We start from the raw sequence: 23174 nt of genomic DNA, 5'->3' as shown, positions 1-23174 counted from the left end.
ACTCTTTTCACCTTTTAGCCCCTGTATCCCCAAACATCTTCTTTTCACCCTGCTCTACTAGCTTTTGACTGTTAAAATATGGTTAACTCATTCCCATTTTTTTTCTTTTTTATTCTGTTCTCACTGGCAAGTATCAATTTCTGTTCATTGAATTAAATATGAATATGTCACCCAGAATCCTAGCTAGTATGTCCTAAAATTCAAATGTCTGCCAGATTTTAAGTGCAGAACCTGCCATGTGCGTGTGCCGTCCCACGTTCGTGTGCCTGCACGTAGACACAAAGCAATCATTAGCACTTTTTCTGAACAAGCAACTTGAAGCATATAAACTGTTAATTTTAATGAGATGCCTAAGTTCATAACCATTCTTCTTAAGCTGAATACTGGTTTTTAATTAGAAGCTGTTATATTATTAGAGCTGGGCACCCACAGGGTGAAACTAATTCTACTGTGCTGGATTTGACTTCATTGTGGGAGCAGGAAGCACTTTTTAGTCTTTTGATTCTTAGGAGTTACAGGGAGTGAAAGCCTGTTATTATATACTTAGGGATACAACCAAGAGCAACTCCCAACCTCTATGACAACTTAGGGTGAGTTCTTGTTTCCTGCTAGCCAGTTGCCACATCATAAGAGAGTTCTGTTATACCCAAGGTCACCATCTCACTATTTTGTCCCAGTGACCCTGTGGTCCTCTCCCAGGAGAGTGACTTCTGCCCTATAGAGAGTTGCTTCACCTCAAGACCCCCCAAGAATAGATACTCAATGTTAAGGAATTTTAAATTCTTAGAAACAAAAGTAATCCTGGAGATTATTTAAACATCAGTTTTAGACATGAAAAAAACTAAGGATCAAAGAATTAAATTAAGACCATATGGCTACTTTGACAAAGTTGATGCCATCATCCATCACCCATTCATTAAGTCAAATTCCCTGAATCTGCCAGTTCTTTCCATTGTGCTCTGCTCCCCTTACTTATATCAGTTCTATTATCTAACACAGTGGAGAAGAGTTTGCTGGTTTTGCTCTTTGAAGGTTAGAGATTTTTAGGAAAGAACAGAGGTATTAGAGAAACAATTTATGTGGATTTACATAAGGTCCTTAAAAACTTGGCCCTTATAAGCAAAATGAAAACTTGTAATTTAGGAGAGTTCATCCTAGGCATCCATGTATCCATGCATACCTCATAGGCATGGATTTATAGATTAATTTCAGCTCTGACATAGTTTAATCATTGAAGGAAATGATATTGAGTCTCCTGTGTACCAGGCACTGTGCTCCTACCTGGCTATATTATTTAAAAAAAAAAAAAAGAAGTGTAGGAAATAACTATAACACAATAGAGTCAGTAAGGTTCTAGAGATCAAGGTTGGGTGCCAGGGGAATACCAAGATGGCATATTAATTTTTCCTCCATGGAGAAGTGATCAAAATTGAACCAAGTCCTTACAGATGTGGTGAATTTGCTAGCCATGGAAGGCAGGCTGCTCCCAGGACCAAGACGTCAATACCCAGTGAAGATCTAAGAGGAGGAGGTAGGATGAGGCCAAGTGCCAGGTGGGGAGCAGTCATGGAGTGCCTCAGATGACACAGCAGGTGTTTGGCCTTTGCCTTGCATCCAATAGGAAATTTCTGAAGCATTTTAAAGCAAGGATGATTGATTTTGCTTTTTAGAAAGATTGCTCTGGAGGAGTATGGAAGGTTGGTTGGTCAGAAAGAGAGTTGATTCCAGTCAGGCAGGCCACAGGCGTGTAGGTTGCAGTTACCCAGGCATGAGATAATGAAGTCTGTGCTTTGAAGTTGGCCTTTATCATTAACTTGGTCCTGTTTGGCATTTCATTAGATAGTCTGGAAGATATCCATGATAGGCTGATTAGATTTCTGAAGGAGGGATTGTAAACAAGTTTAGTGATGGTGAGGAAGAGAGTGGAAGGAGGGATAGAACAGGAAGAGAGAGGAGAGAGCACATGTACCTATGCCAAGGTTGGAAACTAACAAGATGAAATTTAATAAAGTCCTCTACTTGGGGGGGAAGAATCAGCATACAAGTTCAGTATTGGGGAAACCTGATTTAACTACAGTTCATGGGAAACAGACCTAGAAGTTTTAGTTGACAGTAAATTCTTTATGTGGCTGCCAAAATGGCTGGTCCAGTCTGGGGGTACAGTACTGAAAGTGAACTGCCAATAGCACAAATAGTCCTGGTCCACCCGTGTTCTACAGTGGTCAGATTACATCTGGGTATCTCGTTCTAATTGAGCTGTTGACAAATGAGAACTTATCCAGAGAGTCTACTTTCCTGTCTGCCCTGCTTTCTTGACCTTTCAAAGTCTTTAGAAACTTCTCCCTGTCTTAATAGAAACTAGAGTCATTTTAGAAGTCTCTTACACATTCTCGGATGCTTAGACTCTCAAGCCAGTCTGTTCTCATTATCAGATTGTCATTTTCCCAGTGTGGTTCTAAGGCTGAAGTTTGGCATGGCATAGGGAGCCCTGTTGTTACCAACCTGGCTTCTCATTGATGATGATTCTGCCTGAAGGGAAGCACAGAAAGAGATCGTGAATTTGTGAGGTGTCTCACACATGCAGCTTCACCTGTACCTCATGTCTTGGGAAGAGGGACATTCAAATGCCTTACTGCCTACGACAAGGCTGACATACCCAGGTTTAGCAATTCTGTCAGGATGGCCCAAACATGGCAACAGGAATTTAGTATTATGCCGATCCATAAGATCAGTAAGGATGATCTCAATGATGGCATTACTTTAGAACAGGCCTTACATGAAGGGGACTTACCCGGTCGGAGTCATTTTCTTGTCTCCTTCTCTGCTACTGCCAGCATCTAGCCCATACCAAGTATTTCAGTTGATCATTTTTGTTTTTTATTATTTTATTTTATTTTATTTTATTTTATTTTATTTTATTTTTATTTTTTTATTTTGTTATTTTTTTTTTAGTTGATCATTTTTTAATGAAGGTTCTGTTGTCTTCTGTATTTTCTTCAAGTGTCACCAGACTGTAACAGTGCTACTTGAAATAGCAACTCTGCAAACTGTTTATCAGCCAGTGACCTATGAGGGACTTGCAGCTGAGTATGAATCTTGGGTCCTTTTCTTCATCAAAAATGTCATGCTGTGAGCAAAACATCAGCTGAACTAAATGGCAGGCTTGGGAACTCCACTCTTGTGCTGGTCTCTTATCTAATCATGGCCTGGTGACACCAATGAGCAGAACACACTTTGAGCGCTTACATGTGACAAGGCTCTTTCTACTTTCTCTGAAGCTGGAGTTCTTGTATATGATCTCGAGTCATTGTGTTTGTAAATATTACTAAGCTGTGAGTGGGAATCATGATGTGGGGGGCGGATAAGGCTGCTTTTTGGGGCCTCATTGAATTCAGTCTCCAGTCCTGAATGGCTGATTTTTTAAAATTTTATTTATTTATTCATGAGAGACACACAGAGAGAGGCAGAGACATAGGAAGGGGGAGAAGCAGGCTCCATGCAGGGAGCCCGACGCGGGACTTGATCCCAGGTCTCCAGGATCAGGCCCTGGGCTGAAGGAGACGCTAAACCGCTGAGCCACCTGGGCTGCCTTGATTGGCTGATTCTAGGTTAGTCTCAGGACTAAGGCAGCCAAGTCCCTGAACCACTTTGTTCTAGCAAGGAGTAGTTAGAATCTAAGCGGAAAGGTAGAAATCCCAATCTAGCTGGCACTAGAAGCTTGAGGCACTTTGGAAGAACCCCTAGGGCACCTTCCTCAGACTCCAGTGCTTTTCTAGATAGTTCTATCTATGTGCACATACCTTCCATCATTGCACTTTCTCATCTGAGGCATTTAGGCATTCAGATTAGTTCAGAGGGAAGCTGGAAGAAATTTGTTATTTCACATGTTTATCCTACTTCTGCTTCAAGAAGGCTTTGTATTTCTACCTTTTCATTGCTCAAGAAGTCATCTATCTATCATCTATCTATCTATCTATCTATCTATCTATCTATCTATCTATCTATTTAGAGAGGCAGACAGGAGGGAAAGAGAACTAAGCAGCCTCCACACCTAGTGCGTGAGACCAATGTGGGGCTTGATCTCCTGACCCTGAGATCAAACCTGAGGTGAAATCAAAAGTCAGATGCTTAAGCAACTGAGCCACCCCAAGAAGTCCCCACCTTATAATCCAACAGTGGTATATTTGTTAATTGAGGTACAGTTCACATCAAAATGCACATATTTTAATGATGCAGGTTGGTGAGTTTTGGGAAGAGTGTAACCGGTACTATAGTTGAGATAGAAAAGGTTTACATCACTGCTGTACCTCTGTCCACCATTGCCTGTTCTCTTTTTGCATGGACCTAACTTAGTATCATACACTCAACTCATTATGTTGTACCAAACCAACCCTTCCCACCTGGTTAATTTTTTTAACTAAGTTTTAAATATTAGAAATAGTTAAGCATAACATTAAAAGGACACTGCATTAAATAACAACATCAATGTAATATTTTTTTTAAAAAAAAAAAGAACCTAAAGTATTATTTGCCACTATTCAGATGTGATCTTTTTGTTTTTATTTTTAAAAATTCACCTAATATTATACTACTTCTCCAAAACAATAGCCCCTTGGCCCCAGAAATAAATTTTGTACTCTTATGAAATGATAGACTTTTTAATCTGGGTTTGAACATCCCTTAGCCACCTGTCAGTCTTACAGTCCGATTGTATGGAAAATGTGGTCCAAAAAGTTCCATTATAGGGATGCCTGGGTGGCTCTGTGGTTGAGCGTCTGCCTTTGGCTCAGGTGGTGATCCTGGGGTCCTGGGATTGAGTCCCACATCAGACTCCCCGCAGGGAGCCTGCTTCTCCCTCTGCCTGTGTCTCTGCCTCTCTCTGTGTGCCTCTCATAAATAAATAAATAAAATATTTTTAAAAAAATTTCCATTATATTCCATAGTTTTAGCATGTCTGTGAATTAGCCAGATCAGTTTTACACCTTGATCCACCATTTTGGGAGCCAAGCATTTAATTCAAAAGGAAGAAATTGGCTTCTTCACTAATGTCAACACTTAAGAGTGACCACTCTGGGCAGGTTTCTCAGCCCATTTGGGCACTGGGGAGAAAATTTAAAGAAAAGAAAGTAAAAGATCCAAAATAGATTTTGTGGAATTGACTGCGTTTAGCTCACATTTTCATTTGTTATTTATTTATACATATTTTTGCTTTTAAAGGATGAAAAGAGAGATTTGAATTTAAAAATTCCAGTAACTATGCTAAACATGTATGTCAAAGTAAATCCGTGAACTGTGACTATTGTCTAGATCAATTATGAAGGTATGCCAAATTACAGTTTCTAGAAATGTTAGATCTTTAATAAGATATTTTTATTGAAGTATAATTTATATATAGTAAAATTCACGCTTGTTAGTGAAATTCTGTGAATTTTGTCAAATATCTAAAGTTGTGTAACTCTCACTACAATCAAGATATAGAACGATTCCATCAGCCCAAAGATTCCTTTGTGTGCCTTTGTGGTCAGTCCTTACCACCACCTCCAGGTCCTACCAACCAATAATCTGTTTTCTGTACTACAGTTTTAGACTTTTGAATATATGAAATCAAATTCCTTAAGTATTTTGTTCTTGTCAGTTCCAAAGAAGTCATATAAGAATTGAATGAAATTATTTTTTTAATCATAGGAGAAGTGTAGTATCAACTATTTAGAGTATCATCAGAAAAGGAATCCATCTTAAATGGCTGAGATTTAAACTTACAAGATAGGTCATACAGAGCTGATTTTAAATTTCTGATTTCCTAGTGAATTCTCAACATGCAGTGAAGTCAGGTGTCCATGCTAAAATTATTTTCCCTGATGCACACATTGTACTTGTGGCATAGCAGACACGTGAATATTTATCAATGAATGTTTAGTTGATAGTTAGCTATTGTGATGCTGAGCCTGAAAAGTGCCTATGAAAGTGGGAGTTAGATTGTGAATTAGGTGTCATGTCATGTTATCATTTTCTGCATGTGCCAGAGGAGGAGGGGCAGCTAAGAGACCCAGTCAAACTATAATATTCACTTGGGCCTCAGAGTACTTCTGATTCTTTCCACTTAACACCCAGCATCACCTGCTCCCAGTTTATCTCTCCCATGGATTTTCTTATTTCCAGATGGTTGATTCTTATACTTGTCTTCTGCTATAGATGGCTTTGGTGAGGAAAGGAGACAAGGTCTCATGCACCTTGCCCCTGCAGTCCCCTTCCACCCCAGCCTTAGCAGGAGGGCCCTCTGAACCAAACTGCTCTTCACTGTTGGACACCTTTGATTTCATGTTGTACATTTGGTGAAAAAACAGGAAGAAGATAATTAAGTTTTGTAGGATTTACAGGTAATTTCCAGGCTTTCTGCTGAAGGTAGAATAATTGCAGCTGAGACCACTATCCAGTCAGAGTTCTGGGTATGGCCAGGACACCTTTGGTGCCTTCCTTGCTTAGCCTCAGAGCACGTGAACACTGGCGTCCCAACTACATCATCTCACTCCAGCCAGGGAGGGGTTGCTCATTCATTACCCATTCATTTTCCAGAATTCAAAGCCTGTAGCGCTGGAGAGGAAGATGTAGCCTCAAGGATCTCACAACACTTGGGTTCAAGCCCCAGCCTTTCTTGTGATCTGGGCCAGTTAATATACCTTTCTTTTTTTCTTTTTCTTTTTTTTTGTACCTTCCTTGCTTTATCTATAAAATGAGTATAAGAACACCTCCAAGGGTGTGATCATTGAACAGTTCATCCATCCCACAAATATTTATCGAGACCTGTTCCTTCCCACACACTGTTCTGGGTGCTGGTGATACAACGGGCTTTTCTCAAGAAGCTCATTTCCCCTACTGAATCTCCCTCCCCTAGGAAAAAGCAGCAAACAAGCATGCAACGTGATAGATGTGGTAAGTGCTATGAAGAAAATTTGAGCAATTCAGTAGAGGGAGACAGAGAAATGATTGGCAGTTGCTATTTTGATATAGAGTGGTTAGGAAGGACTCTTTGATAGGATAGTAGTTAAGTGAAGACCTACATAAAATGAAGCAGCCTTGCAACTGTTGGGGTGAATTGGCCCAAGCAGAAGTAGCACCCACAAAGATCTGAGGGGACTCCATGCATGGAGCATTTGAGGAGGGGAAGAGGAGGTGAAAGAGATTTGGGGGAGAGGGGTGCACAGATCAGGGAGGGCGCATCACCAGGGCTTTGGGTGAGTTGTGCTCTAAATGATGTGTAGAGCCATATAAGGGATGGAAAAGAGGAATAACCGATCTGGCTGCTAAGCTGAAAATAGAGTGTAGGTGGGCAAGGATGAAAACAAATAGAATAATTAGGGGGCTATCTTAGTAATCTGAGTGAGAGATGGTGGTGGCTTGAACTAGAATGATGGCAGCAGAGGAGAGGAAAGAGGTTAGGTTTTGAGGGTCACCAGGGGAATTGCTAATAACTTAGATGTGGGGCATAAAAGAAACCAAGGAATTGAAGAGGAGTCTTGAGAGGAGGCAACTCGAAGTGGGGCATTGTCATTTGCTGAAATAGAGAAAGCTCCAATGCAGGTTGACTTTGGAGGGATACCAAGAGTCCAGTTTTTGGACATGTTATACTCAAGATATCCACCAGATATCCCAATGGAAGCATCAAGTGGCCAGTGGAGTCCAAGAGTCTGAGGTGAAGGGGAGGGCAGCATGGAAGCAGAGACTGATGGGAACATCAAGGCACTGAATGTCAGTGGAGGAGGAGAGGAGCCCATCTTGGGCACCCTGAGCTCTAGAGGGGCAGGCGGTATGGGGAGGAGGAGACCCAGAAGGCAGCTGAGCCAGGTGAAGGGAGGGATCGCCTGCATCAGATGCTGCTAGTGGAGGAGGGAGAGAAGGACCAAGGAGGGAGCCTGTGCTTCGAGCCAGGGGGTGAGGCATGCTCTCAGCAGCCTGTGTTCAGAAGGTGTCACATTCAGATGAGGTGTCTCCCCATCCCTTCTTTTTATTTTCTGGTCCTAATGGCAGAAAATATCACCAAAGTAAGTGCCTCAACCAAAGTCAAGGATCCTAGAAATACTTTGAGAAGTACTGTTCTAAATCACTCCTGCTTAAGTAAACGTATTTAAGACAAAATCATCCTCCTGGTTGAGGCTGTACCATGTTCCTTGAAATCATGTGACTTCTGAATTAAGACTCTGTATGTCTCATCTTTTTAAAATATAAAAGCAGTAACTCAGAGATGGATAGTTGGATGTTGTCTATGAAAAAAGGAAGGAGAGGAAGAGCATTTGAAAGGGCTTGCCACATTCTTGGCATGATGCCTTCTCTACTTTCAGTTATTTATCATTACATTCATATGTATCATATGTGAAATTGTCAAAATTTGAGTATTTGCTACCATGCTCATAGTTACTTGGTTGTTTAGCTAGAGGGCTAAACACCTGAGATGTAATGAATAAATGGAGCCCAGCAAGGATCCCAAGTCTCTGTATGATTTTCACTTTTCAGATGCTGACCCATCATATTCTTTAGCTCCTGATTTTTTTTTTTTTTTTTTTTTTGGTGGTGTTGACCAAGTTCTAGTCTTATCAGTGAAAGTCATGTTCAAAACGTTGCACAGCACTTCTCAGTTTACAAAGAATTCTGTTATACAAAAAGCATTTGAGTCTTAAAATAGTTTTGTGAGGTAGGCATCTCAGTTATATTAACTTGATGGTTTTCAAAAGCAAATATCTGTTGTTCCCTCTTCTACTATATCCTGTCCTGGAGTGATTGCCTCCTTTCTTAGCTGCAAATGATAAGCTAATTATTCCTATGTTTAAATTAGAAACTAGGTTGATTGATTGATTGATTGATTGATTTAACAGAGAGAGAAAGCATGAGGTGAGAGAGCAGCAGGCAGAGGGAGAGGGAGAAGCAGGCTCCCTGTTGAGCAGAGAGCCTGATGTGGGGCTCTATCCCAGGACCCTGGGATCATGACCCGAGCCAAAGACAGACACCTAACTGATGAGCCACCCAGATACCACCTTTAAAAACTAGACCCTTTAAAAAAAAAAAAAAAAGATTTTATTTATATATTAATGGGAGACACACACAAACACACACACACACACGCAGAGAGAGACAGAGATATAGGCAGAGGGAAAAGCAGGCTCCATGTAGGGAGCCTGATGCGGGACTTGATCCCAAGACTCCAAGATCACACCCTGGGCCGAAGGCAGACACTAAACTGCTGAGCCACCCAGGGATCCCCAACTAGACCTTTTATAATTGGAAATAAAACAGCTTTCCATATATCTGATTTTTTGTTCACTACTGACTAAATTGCTGTAATGCTGGGGATAGAAGGGTGGGCTAACAGGTTTGGGTATAGAAAGATGGGGATTCCAAGCCTAGACTATGACAGATTTCAGTGGTCGCAAGAAAAAGTACGGTAGTGGTTATAGACTGGTTCTTGCCTGTCAGCTTCAACTAAAACTTGAAATAAAATGACTTTTAGAAAATTAAGATTATTTGATTATTATTCTCTTTTCTTGGAAACTGCTTTCAACTAAAATGTGTTTCTAGCCTAGTATTGAAAAAACTCTTACAAATAAGTTGGTCTGGTTTTAAGCTGGTAAACATTCCCTTTCTGCATTGTAAGGTGATATAGATCAGCAGTCTTCACCTCCTGTGGCTTGCTTTACCACAGGGTTTTCCTGGCCTGTTCTAAAATATCTTCAGCCTGGCATAATTCCTTCATAACATTCAACTTTGCATTATAGCTGAGCGTGTGTTGAAGAATGTATGTGTAAATCATATCTTGCCTGCCTGTAGTGTAAGTTTTTTAATGGCTGAGATGATGCTTGAGTCACTTTTGGTACTTCTCAGAGCCTAGTACAGCGCTTCATACATGGTAGGAACTCAACATTTATTGAATTGACCTGAATTAGTAATGGTTATGTAATCGTTATGTTAGTTCCCCTATTTAGTGACAAATATAAAAGGAAAATGTACAAGAGCAATTAAAGATATGATCTTATTAAATTTCTTTTTATTTATCTCCTTTATGTGATACATGTCATTTTGCATGGACACTATCTTTATATTTGGCTCTTTACCAATGTACCTTGACAAAACTTATAGATAAGTTGATATTTAATCCGACTTCTTACAAGAAAACTGTCTGGTATTTATGGGGAAAGTGTGACTTTAACAGACTCCTAATACTTTCAGATTACTTGGAAAAACACTTTAGGAGGTGGCTTTGGATAGATATATTTCAATCTCTTGGGTTTAGTAATGGGCCCACGTGTCCTTGGGGGTTCGTGAAGTGAATATAAACTCCGTGGCAAAATGCACTTACACATTTTCAAAAGCCAGGACTAGTCTATACTTAAACAAAAATCAGCCTTTATAGTTTTAAATTATAATTGTCTGTAGATGTGTTGACATTCAAATAGAAATTATCTGAAGTTTTGTCTTTTGTACGTGATAGTACCGGGAAACCCAAACATGAGTGGTTTCTCCAGAAAGATTCCGAAGGGGACACACCTTCTCTTATCAACTGGCCTTCCAGGTATATCCCAAGCTGAAAGTCTTGGCTTATGTGTAGTGAGTGCTTCTACTTCCCTGCTGACATGCCTTGCTCTTCCACACATTACTGAATGAATGCTAACTCTCTTCTTGCCCTCTTAATGGCAGTGTTTTTGAAAATTATGTGTTCACAAGGGGCTGCTGGAAGTTACTTTTTGAATGTTTGCTTTTCTACTCCAATTGCCTTAATCCCTGCTAATAGTATTCCCCACCTCCTCTTTTCTCCCCTTTTTGAAAATCTTTTGGATTACACTTCTCACTTCTCTCCTTTCTCACCAACCCACACACCACCAAGTGGGGGCAGTAGTGAGCACCTAAATAAAGCTTCTTGGTTGCTCTCCTCTTGAGTCACTCTAACCAGCTAATGTCCCATCTGGTCAACACCAGCTGGATCCACCCAGCACTTCCAGCCTCCTCCTCTCCATGTCTCCTCATCTCTAAATCAATAGTTAATTTTCACCAGTTGCACTTAGGGCATGTGGTTTTAAAGGCAAACAAAAAACCCCTATCATTTCATTTTTAAGATTGGGGGCAGGGAGAGGCGGAAGGAGTAAGAATGAATAAGGCTGTGGCAGGACAAAGCACCCATATACTGAGTTTCTAACAGTCACTTTGTTCTCAGCTGAGGACAACATTCAGATTGTCTCTGATTAGAAGGACACATTCCACAGGAGAACTTGAACCACATTTCAGTCTTCTTTTGATTAACAAAGCTTATAAATATGAAAACCTCCAACACTGGCTAGTCTCTGGGAAAAATAACAACTCGGAATGCTTTCTTTTTTCCTCCTGAATTGTTCATGGTAACTGCCTTTTATGTGTGTCTTTGATTTTTTTTGTTAACGAAATATACATAGATATCCTACATGTTGAAAAACATGTAGGTGTTTATATCAAATTTAGCTGGGTGCATTTGTCATTTAAGGAAATATTCTCTTCCGAAACTGTCATTAATAATTATTTTTGCTGACCAATATTCAGGAAATGAAGGTTTAGCCCCAAGAAATCACTTTTCCCGCTCTAAAAACGTGTTTTACTTTTTAAAGATGATTGCGAATTAGTAATCTATGCTTAAACAGCTTCAGTGGTTTCTCCTTTCTCACTACATGGCATTTCAAAAAGTAAAGATAAGTACCAGCTACTGCTATTAAATGGTTAAAGTACTAAGCCTTCCATGTACTTCCAAACCACCACATTACATTTTGTCACTACCATTTCCATTTAAAAAGCAAGACTCCTGAGCCAAGTAAGTTGCCTGAGACCACACAGCTAGAACTGGCTGAGCTAGTCTTGGACTCAGGTCTCCTAGGTGCCTCTAGCCAGAGCTCTTGGTTATTTTGCTTTTGCAGTAATAGAATAAGGTGTGTAGCTTTTAAAATGGATTTGTTTTGCTCTCAGATACTCAAATAACTCTAGAAATGAGAGCAATCTCTTTTCAGGTTAGTTTTTAACTAAGGGCCTAGTAGCAACCCCAAAGGGAAGAAAACATTCAGTTGTGTTAGTTCTTTCAACAGAATATCTTTTCTCTAACACCCTCCTTGGTGCCACAATTGTTAGTAGTAACGATGTCCAAACTGGTCACAAGTCTTCAGAATGAATGAATATAGTCTGCATTGCATGACAAAGCTTGGGAATGTTTAGTTGAGTGCTTGAAAAGGGCAATTGTTGTATCTTGAGTCCAATTTAAACAAATTTTAAAAATCACAAATGTTCTTACATTTCCAGGAAACAATGAAATTACATTTGGTCAATAGGTGTGTGTGTATACCTGGAAAAGCCCCCTCCCCACCCTGGAGTCCATACACAAGGCCTGTACATGTGGAGGGTTTATGGATTCCCAGGGCCAGCCTCAGTGTGCCCTCATGCATACTGGTGGTGTATATTAATGGATTTTTCTGTGGCTCCTGGTCATTGATGTAGTCAGAAGAGGTCCATTCTCACCCAGGATGGCATCTGAGCCATCTCAGCTTTATGGAGGGTGGAGTTAGTTTGGCGCCACACTGGCATCTGTATGCACTTTTGGAAACTCAACTCAAAATCGCTCATCTAGCACGCAGTGGGGTTCTGACATTAACCACCAGAAATGCGTTGTCCCCAGTGGTTCTGTCTTTGGGTGGATTTCCATTCACCAGTAATCTATGATCCACGCATGCTTTCTCCCCATTAAGCAGTTACTGCACTTTGCAACTTAAATCCTTTTTCTTTCTTAAAGAGTTAAAGTTAGAGAAAAATTGGTGAGAGAGGAGAGTGCTCGCAGCAGCCCCGAAGTGGCCTCCGAGCCCTTCACTCAGAGGAGACATCAGCCAGTGCCCGTCCATTGCTCGTCCTTTCAGTCAGAAAATTCGGCCTTTGATAGGGTCTCCAGCAAGGCGGCCAGCTCCGTGCGACAGCCCATCCGCGGCTATGTCCAACCGGCAGACCCCATTCACACGGCCACTCTGGTGACCTCAGAGATCCCTGAAAACATATCAGAATACAGCTGGGGGGGGTCGGCCACCCAGAATGTCAGGAAGCCTCCCATCTCGAAGGTTCTAGAAAGTGAGAGAAGGGAGGATACTCCCATTCTCCATATTTGTGAGTCAAAAACAGAGGAAGATATGCTCTTCACCGAAGCTCTGGAGAAAAGCAGGAAAACACTTTTGGATTTGGAGGACCATGAGCTTATGAGAAGCCACGAAGAGCCCTCTGGAAATGAAGATTTGGGCAAGCCTGCTGTTAGCACAGTCACCTTAGAACACCAGATGGAAGCAGAAAGTCTGTCACACCCCCTTGAAACTCAGCAACAACCCACGGAGAGAATTAGCAGACAAGAGATGGTTCTATATGTTCAGAGCGAGCCCGTGTCCCAAGATGCCAGGGTGACAGGCCACAGAAGGGAAGCATTTACAAAGAAGCGCAAGGTCCTCACCCGCTCCCTGTCTGACTACACGGGCCCCCCTCAGCTGCAGGCCCCCCTCAAGTGTAAGGACCCCACTTCCAAGCAGGATCCAGAGCTGCAGAGTTCCAGAGCCGAAGGGCCCCCCACAGAAGTTGGCATGCTGGACACAAAGGTCTCAGTGGCCCAGCTGCGAAATGCATTTCTGGAGTCTGTCAATGCCAGCAAGAAACGCGAACTGTAGGTGATGTTTCAGACGTCATCCTGATGTGTCACTTGCACGTCCTTGGCAGAATTATTCACTTCGCAACTTGTGTTGTGTCCTGCATTGAATCATATTAGCTTAGCTCACCAGTGTGCAGGGCAGCCCGTACAGGCAATGGCTCAGAAACTACCATTCTGCTTTTGCCTACTAATGGGGAGCTACAGTATTGGGTTGCTGGAATGTTCCGCCCCCTTTCCGTGCATGGTCGGAGCATGTGGTGGGATTTGGTGGTGTCTGGGCCTTACCTCACTGAGATGCATAAACCTCTGCTTCTCTCTCTCTCTCTCTCTCTCTCTCTCACTCACTCTCTTCTCTCTCTCGTTTCTCTTCTGTATACTCCCTCCCAATGATTCTAAAAGCCCATCCCGGGTTGAGAGGTCAACCGAAGGAGTTGGCTTGCCTACCGGTGTGGAGCGGGAGAGAGGGTCCCGGAAACCAAGACGCTATTTTTCTCCTGGTGAAAGTAGAAAAACTTCCGAGAGATTTAGAACTCAACCTATAACCTCAGCAGAACGAAAGGAATCGGATAGGTAGGCATGCGTGATGTGTAGTACCGTAGTCTAGGGAACGTAAAGGCAATAGTCCAGGATTTTTCCTACAGCCACGGTCCTAGTGCTGGTTAAACGGGATGTGGCGATTCCATCATTCTTCCAGCTAGTCTCTAAGAGATCTTTATTTGGCTTGTGTGTATGTATTTTTAAAGGATGCTGCCTGTGACAACAGTATCACAATACGATTTTACATTGCATTCAGAGGGTAAGAAGTGAGACATGTTATTTTTCTTCATTTACTGTTTCTCATTTATTATGCCCTCATTAAAGTAGAATCCACCAGTGAGTATTCACTAGATTTTCCAGTGCAAAGAAATAGGGATTTTATATTCCTCCTATAAATATCTGTCTACTTGTCACATTTGAGTTTTACCCGATTGTAGCCTTACACATAAAGATGATAAAGTTTTTCTACAAAGTGATCGGTCATGTTTAATAAGTCACACTCAGTTCTGGTTTGTCTCCACGAGGTGTGCACCTGGCTGGGTTGTGTGCACACGCACTCCACCGTGTCCATTAACACCTGTACCTGTGTATTCACAACAAGAATTGTTAGCAGGATGATATTCCTTAAAAGAGTTGAATTGAATTTTTATTTTTATTTTTGCTTTTAGTTTTAATCTGATGTTTTATTTGGATCTTCTATTCCCACCAACTAATTTTTTGTTATTATTATTGCCTAATGTCTTTCCTAGGTCTGCTTCGCATTCAGAAATGCCAACCACTGAGGGCAAGTACCTGTTTTCCTTTTGCCACTTCTCTATCATTTCACCCAGATTAGGTTTCCATTAATTTTGCTTTTTGAGAGGATGAGATTATGGAGCATACTGATTTCTTTTCTGCATATTTTCTTTCTGTGAATCTAATAAAACCTAGTTGAGATTCTAGAGTGAGCTTTTCCTTATTTTTGAGAGAGAACTGTGGAATGGATAATATTAAAACAACTGATTGGCTAAAGAAGCAACTTTTTGTTATTAATTTATTGTTACTATGTAACAATAAAGAGCAATGCCTTTCAGAAAAATCTATTCTTAGACTTCAATTACTCAAATATTACCACAGAAAAATATTCTCCAGACTAAGGGTTGTCTGGCTAATTGCAATGGAAATTAGCACCTTTTCACTGAGCAGAAGAATGGAATCCCTCCAAGGGATTCTTATATTCAAAGGATTTCCAGGTCAGCCTTGGGAAACTTTTCAGAGACTTCACCTGTGTTTTTCTAATGATGTTCAGTTTTTATTTTATGGCTTTTTTACAGATGAAGAAAAGGTAGATGAACGAGCCAAGCTGAGTGTCGCTGCCAAAAGGCTGCTTTTCAGGGTAAGGTGTGCCGAAGTGCTTGAGGGAAATTGTCCCCCTGCTCAGGGAGGTGCCACTGCTGCCCCTGCTCCCTGCAGGGGGACCCCTTCAGCCTGCCTCACTCTGGCCCCTCTGCCTCTGGCTGAGCCTCTGGCAGGTGTGACCACCAGCTGACACCCTAACAGGTGTGCGCTTCTCAGAATGAAATGTGCCTTGCAGGAGGTCTCTTGGGGGGAGTGGGGGCTTCTAGGACAACAAAGCAGAGACTCTGCTGCCCCTGTGTCCTTTCCTGCAATGTATAAGGATTCCTCATTATTTCTGATCTTAGGAAATGGAAAAATCATTTGATGAGAAAAATGTTCCAAAGCGACGCTCCAGAAACGCGGCTGTGGAGCAAAGGCTGCGTCGGCTACAGGATAGATCCCACACCCAGCCCGTTACCACCGAGGAAGTGGCCATTGCAGCCACGTAAGTCCCCCTCGTGACCTCTTGGCTTGAGCTGAAATACCTTCTTGAAAAAAAAAAAAGATTTAAAGATTTTAAATAAAAATGAAGTGATTGGGAGATGGTTTAGTTAAAAGCCACAGAGACATTGGTACTTTGGGATTCTCCTTAACCGTGGTCTCTCTGAACTTTGTAAAGGAGTGTGTTGCCCATTGTATCTCCTAGAAAAACCTCTTTTTAGAGGAATTTTAATTTTTTTTGGTCTGTGCCTTTCTTAATTTTTTTTACAGTGGAAAATTTAAAACATGAGGTTAATATACTGAGCCGCCATGTACTGACCACCCAGTTTTAAAGGTCAGCAGCTTAGTGAAGCTTGCTCTACCGACATCCTATCCACTTCCCATCTCCCAGTGTATTGTTCTCAGAAAAACCCCAAATGTCATTTCATCCATATATATTTCAGCAGATATCTCCAGGGGTCTGGGGGTGTTTTTTTATTTGTTTTTAAACAATCACCAAAAAACCTAAAAAAAAAAAAAAATCCTTGGAAGTTTGATGACTTTCCATACTTGAGCAGTCTATTCCAATATGTTTAGAGTGAATTTCTCAAAGTAATTCATTCAGACATAATTGCTTCAATCAAGTGAAAACTCATATTTGGTTTTTAGAAATTATTTTCGTGCTTCTCCTGGACACACACACGGTCTTCCTGAAGAAAGCAAGTTCACCTCATTCAGGGCACGGACATCCCGAGAGGCATCTGTGTCATAGCCCACACCTATGGGCCTGCTATTAGATTAGCTGCTTCACTTCCCTACCCAGCTGTTCCTCAACTCCATGTTGTGTTTGCAGATCAAACTTCTTGTATTTATTAGGAACTCTTACAAATCAGCTTTTTCATTTTTTTAGTGTTTGAGTGGCTATTGTATATACCAAGAAGCAACTATCCATGAGAGCAAAACAGTAAATATAAACAAAAATTACCACCTTAGATGGCTCCCCGAATTTACTTTGATGTGCTTATAGGTTATATGAGGATACTGATTTTTCTTTTTTACAAAAGAGATTGAAAACAATATTCTAAAACATGAGCATAATCTGCTGATTTACTAGTGATTGATATTAGCTTTATCTCAAGTTATTTTTTAAAATCAGGACATTTATTCTGAAGTTAGGGTAAATCTTCTCCAAGCTCTAGAAATCTAATCTTATTCCGTTTACTTTGCATAGCCTCCCTCTCTGATTTCCTAAGTTTGTAATTGCTTTTCAGATTCTTTGGTATTTTCCCCCAGAATATATTAATAAATATTTATGTACTGTTTCTGAATTTAAAACTATGTTTTCCTTTAATGCTTCTTTTCTTCTCTTTCCTTATGAATGTTCCTTCTTTGGCAATTGCTTTTAAAGTGAACCTATCCCTGCTTCGTGCTCTGTGGCCACCCACCCTGTAATGGCAAGACTTCCTAGTCCCACTGTAGCTAAGAGCACTGTGCAGCCTGCCAGGTACTGGATAGAAGTAGCTGCATGCAGCCCTCAAGGCAAAAGTCCTAGACAACAGATGCATCTCATAATCCTGAATGCTTTTCATGTGTTTGAGAAACGAATCAGGGCAACTAGTTGCTGTGGGAATGGGCTCCATTTTGTTTTGTCATGGTGTGTGAGACACTGCAAACTTCGTGTAGGCCTGCATGAGAAAACGTTTCATCTCTCTGCTTACATTATGTATTGGAACTAGGATCCCACTAACTCACTTATTCATTTGTTTTGTTTGTTTTTCATAATCATGGTCACCCCTAAGAAATTTCATCCTTCTTCTAAAATACTAGCACTTAATAAAGATTAATAGGAAAATGAGGAGTCAACATGAAGGTTGAAATTCCAGTAATACCCTGGTCTTTGTAAGCACTTGTAGTCCTAAATACATGCTGGAAACAACCCTATCTGCTTCTAATGTATAGAGAGACAAGACCATGACTTTTTGGGATTAAGACAATATTAATTTATGGTGTCTGAACTTAGATGTTTTACTACTAAGTTTTGAATTGTGACGTTTTGAAAATATACCTTTATGGCATCTAGATATCCTCTGTTTTACTGTGAGGGGCCAAAACAAAAGAACCAAAGATAAGATTTAAAAAAATCAAATGGCAGTGCAGAAATAGATCCCCCCACCCCTCACCCCAGAAGCAGGGGTCTGTCTGGGGAAGTAGGTGGCCATTGGTCTCCTTGCTCTGTGCTACACCTCGGAAACATGTGAGACTCAGGTTGCCTTTCTTACCATCTTCATGATACCCTGGAATACTGGCTGTTTAGTCTGGGGAAACCCCTGAGTTGGCGATTAATTGGAGCTAAGACAATATACTGTCCGCTGGGTTTGAGAATTGGATTTGCCAATGGCACCAACCTACATTGTCATAAACCTTCCAAGATCCACCATGACCAGGTAATGGGAGGTTTCCTCCTCCACCTGGAAGTTGGAGGGATTTATCAGCACTTGAAATGTCCTTTACTTTTCAAGTTCCTGGGACTTACAGATCTAAGTACCTTTTACAAAATTGGTAGAAAGCTATGAGAGAAAATGCTGCACTAAAGGAGTGAAGGAATCTTTACAATTGTGAAAATCAAAACTCTTCTACAGATATGTTGACAGAACATAGTATTTCCCAGTTCTATAAAAGGAAAAGAATACCTCTGAACTGCATTTTTATTTATTTGTTTGTTTGTTTATTTTTATTTATTAGAGAGAGAGAGAGCATGCGTGGGAGTGGGAGAGGAAGAGAGAGGATCTCAAGCAGACATCACACTGAGCATAGAGCCCAACTTGGGGCTCAATCTCACCACTCTAAGATCACGACCTGAGCCAGAGCCAAGAGCCAGGCACTTAACTAACTGAGCCACCCAGGTGCCCCTGAACCACATATTTAGAGAACGTCTAGACGTGTCATGGGTAATACCTTGGGACTCTGCTTTATTTGTTGTTGATACCACTGGTACATCGTCTCTCTAAGATAAGGTATATCCAAGCTGACTTTAGTTCCTTAAAGAGGAAATTCACTTTTTGGAAATAATTCAGAGATAAAGATCTGCTCTTTGTGAAATTGGTAACGCCTCCTCTGCTACTCATGGTCTTGTTAATAGCTAAACAGTGCCTACACCTGTCTTAAATATCTGAAGGGAGAAATCAACCCTTTTCAAACTTACATGACACTTGGAAGAATGTTAATTTTCAAAATTTAGCAGGGGGCTTTTGTTGGTGTTTATCTGTGTTACTGAGTATTTATCCCTTTCAGGTTGCAGGCATCTGCTCACCACAAAGCCTTAGCCAGAGACCAGGCAAATGAGGGCAAAGATGCTGCTGAACAAGGTGAACCTGACTCCTCCACTCTAAGCTTAGCAGAGAAGTTGGCCTTGTTTAACAAATTATCCCAGCCAGTCTCAAAAGCTATTTCTACCCGAAACAGAATAGACATGAGACAGAGGAGAATGAATGCTCGCTATCAGACTCAGCCAGTCACGCTTGGAGAGGTGGAACAGGTGGGTACGCTGTGATTGAATTCTGGTTTGCAGGTCTGGTCTTAAAATGGAGGACCACGGCGTTGTCTCCGAGGTCAGTGATAAAATTAAGGTGATCTACCTGTCGACAGTGTTACCTGTAGGAAATTTGGTAATGACTTCCTTCCTAAGATAGCCATGCCGAGCATGTTTCTCTTTTCTTGTTTTTATAATTTGCGTGCTGAAATCATCTGGAATGAGTCCTTTATGGAGAGAAAAATAGGATGAACAACCTGCTTTTCACCCAGATGATTTTGATCAATGAGATGCATTATACAAAATATGTCTTCCTGCAAAGATAAGCCATGAAACGACACCAAATGTAGTAGTTCAGTTTATGTCTATGTCAACAGATAAACTGAGATTCAGGGAGACCGTATTTTTGAATCGGCTTTTTGCATTTTAACTGTGTCCTTCCAGGTGCAAAGTGGAAAGCTCATTCCTTTCTCACCTACCGTTAACACATCTGTGTCCACCATGGCATCTACAGTCACTCCAATGTATGCAGGGGATCTTCGGACAAAGTTGCCTGTGGATGACAGAACAAGTGCCACTGACCATAAATTTCCTTCTTTGATGGAAAATTCAGATTCTCCGGTTAGAAGCATTCTGAAGTCCCAAGTCTGGCAGCCTTTGACTGAGGGCAGTGGAAACAGAGGAATGTTGAGAGAGCTGGGCGAGACAGAAGGGAAGAGAGTCTTGACAGGTGGAGATGGTGGTAAAAAGTACGGGTCCTTTGAGGAAGTGGAGCCAAACTGTCCTACCCTGAACAGAGTCTGGGAAGGAGACAGCCATAAGGAAACCAAATATGCTGTTCCGCGAAAGGGTAGCCTGGAACTAGCTCACCCTCCCATTGCCCACCTTGGCGATGAACTGAAGGAGTTCTCCGTGGGTAAAAGCATTGCACAGGGGAGCCCAGACTGGACAGATAGGCAGCCCTTTGAAGAGAAGGTTGACCCGGAAAATGTCACGAGAAGGAGGTTTTCGCTAAGAGGTAGGTTACTGCTCCAAAAGGTTTAGAAACCAGCTGGGTTTTTGGTGTCTGCTTGACTGGTTGAGTGTGTCTGTGATTATGTTCAATTAAAGTAGGAGGATGGTTTATAACTCATATCGATTGCAAATCATGTGTGAATTCTCCTCCTCCCTGAGCATCTCTTCCCCTTGAAGCTGACCTGGTCCATGGATTAATCAGTTTTTCAACAATAAAAATAGCTGGAGCTCTTTTACACATCCTGATAAGGATTCTTGCTGACTTCAGGCCACATTAACTCACATAACAGTCTTGTGTCAGCCCCTCTTAGGAGTTGATCACCCCAAAGGGCTGGGTAAGCACAGGGAATGAAGACTTGAACCCAGGTCTGTGGATTTCCAGACTCCTTCCACAGTCCTGTTAAGCAGACAAGTAAGCTGTCCTGCCTGGGGCTTTAATTCTCTTTCTGCAGTTACATAAAATGATAGTGTTTAAGCTACAATGGTGGTTTTAGTTTGTGATTATAGCCATTTGAAATGTAAAAGGATGGTTTTGGAGTAGGAGAAACATTCTGTAGTGTGTAGTTAAAGCTCACTTCCTGCATCTTGCACACAGGAAAAGACCAGTTGTCACAAAACCATTTGCTGTGTACAGTAACCTACTGGGCAGTTTGGTTTCCCTGCAGAGTATAGCGTGCTGCAGATTTGCATAAATCCATGGAGATTGGGTAACCCCCCCTGCGCCCACAGATTGAACTCTGCGTGCGGATGGCTGGGGGTAAGTCGCTGAAGGAATGTCTGCCTGGAGGAGTGGGTGCTGACAGTGCTCCTTTCCTTCCCAGCAGCAGAGTTTGGGGAGCCTGCTTCTGAGCAGACGGGAACAGCAGCCGGGAAAACCGTCACCCAGACTGCAGCCCCCATGTCCTGGAAGCAGCACGATTCTGTAGAACCAGTACAGGAGACGTACCCCAGGAATCCATGTGCCATGTTTGCTGCCGGAGAGATCAAAGTGCCAGCGGTGGAGGGCATTCTGGATTCAGCCAGCAAAACCATGTCAATTAAAGAAAGGTAATAGGATTGAATGATTAAGAAGTAATTCTATTGGGGAGGAGCTGACAACTTGCTCATAGGAAAATATCCGAGTAATGGGCAGAGATGACGTCGTGATCCTGGACGTGTAGGGGGTGGTGACCGTGAAGGAGTCAGTTCCAGACTTAGATGAGGGAAAAAGACGCAGACTTCCTCTTGCTTCATTTGTTTGGGGTTCCATTGTCTTTTTTTCATATGAAATTCTTTGTCTGGTGATGGGAGCTGAGATCCTGGCTGTTTCCCCATCAGACACATGGCTTCAAATTGAATGCATCCACTGCTTTGTGACTGTCTATGTAAAGTATGTGTTAGATGGAATGAAGATAAACCCATATTTGGGACATATGTCTTTGGGACTAGAATCTAAGTTTTGTTTATTCTACAGAAAGTGAGATGGATGACTCTTCTGAACTGGGTTTAGAAATTTTATATCAGATAATAGCTATGAAAGATTACATTTCAGTATCAAGTAACGCTCTAACCTCATTTCATTCAAAAGAATAATGGAGTATTGAAAGGATATGTTTAAATGGGACAGATGCAAAGACCTGGAGGAAATATTTAGCCACCGAGGAATTAAGCAGCAAAAGATGTCATAGCGACAGAAAGACTGGCTGCAAAAGATCTCTATACATTTCCAGTGTGACAAGCACCATCTACTCTGCCCAGCTGGACCCTTCCTTAGCACCTCCCATCATTCAGAAGCTTTCTTTCTCTGTCGGGAAGTGGCTACTCTGATTTTTCTGAATGCATTTTGCACTCCCTAAGACTATATCTCAAGCCGCAATGAAAATTCATCATTCTGTTTTCAAGTCAAACTTTTTGAGCATGATTCATAAAAGGTTAGATAGATGGAGCCCTTCACAACTGACAAATTAGTAAGATTGTTAAATCTTACTTTTGCCTTCACTTGTTTAAAATTCATAGTAGGTGAGACTGCTGGACCGGACTTAGATGAAAGGGCTGATGTTACCCCTTCAGCTAAATAACGGTGATGTCTTGAATCAGGGAAGCTGTCTGGCCTGTGCTGGCGTGAAGGCCTCCTCCACAGACACCAGGACCAGAGAGATTCTGATCCCAGGGATCCTACTTCTGATAATCAGTTGGATGAGAAGGAAGAGACATCATTTAAGGGAATTAATGACAAATATCTCTTACACACAAGTTCAGGTATTTTATACATCAGAAAATATTCCCAGGGTGAAATTACAGTGAAAAATATCAATATGCCCCCTTCTTTCACAGGCTCTTAAAGGAAAGTCTCCATCTTTGGGTATGATCTGTCTGCTGGGACTTAGGACTTTTGATGAAGAAGTTTTGTGCCTTTCCACTATGCAGTAAATCTTGATTTACCTGCCTGTTCTTGGTAAATTTGAGTTTATCTGTATCTTTCTGTGACCTGCCTGGAAGTGGGTTCAAAATTGGCTGTCCGTGCACAGGCATCTATCTTCTGGCCAGTGGGAGACAGAACTTCTCACAGTCTCCAAGAGACTCCTGATCCCATTCTGTTGAGAACCATGAGAGTAAGGAATATTTCAGCTATTGAGCTTTTTA

General features: G+C 41.5%; 1 protein-coding gene across 17 annotated transcripts in view; it reads left to right on the top strand.

Annotated features, from left to right (window-relative positions):
- The window catches only part of SVIL (supervillin), a 230818-nt gene that overhangs the window by 152920 nt on the left and 54724 nt on the right, over positions 1-23174 (top strand). For 8 of the 17 annotated variants that reach the window (XM_041766406.1, XM_041766407.1, XM_041766415.1 and 5 more), the window contains 10 exons: positions 10478-10558; positions 12788-13690; positions 14075-14245; positions 14962-14996; positions 15526-15587; positions 15895-16034; positions 17418-17513; positions 19301-19544; positions 19983-20556; positions 21374-21599. In XM_041766406.1, the coding sequence (XP_041622340.1) occupies positions 10478-10558; positions 12788-13690; positions 14075-14245; positions 14962-14996; positions 15526-15587; positions 15895-16034; positions 17418-17513; positions 19301-19544; positions 19983-20556; positions 21374-21599 (2532 nt within the window). The remainder of the gene's footprint in view (positions 1-10477; positions 10559-12787; positions 13691-14074; positions 14246-14961; positions 14997-15525; positions 15588-15894; positions 16035-17417; positions 17514-19300; positions 19545-19982; positions 20557-21373; positions 21600-23174) is intronic. The other 9 variants (XM_041766417.1, XM_041766414.1, XM_041766421.1 and 6 more) reach the window with 7 other exon arrangements.

The sequence above is a fragment of the Vulpes lagopus genome, chromosome 8, assembly GCF_018345385.1.
Source record: "Vulpes lagopus strain Blue_001 chromosome 8, ASM1834538v1, whole genome shotgun sequence".
Taxonomy (NCBI): domain Eukaryota; kingdom Metazoa; phylum Chordata; class Mammalia; order Carnivora; family Canidae; genus Vulpes; species Vulpes lagopus.
This window is presented reverse-complemented; position numbering and strand designations above follow the sequence as displayed.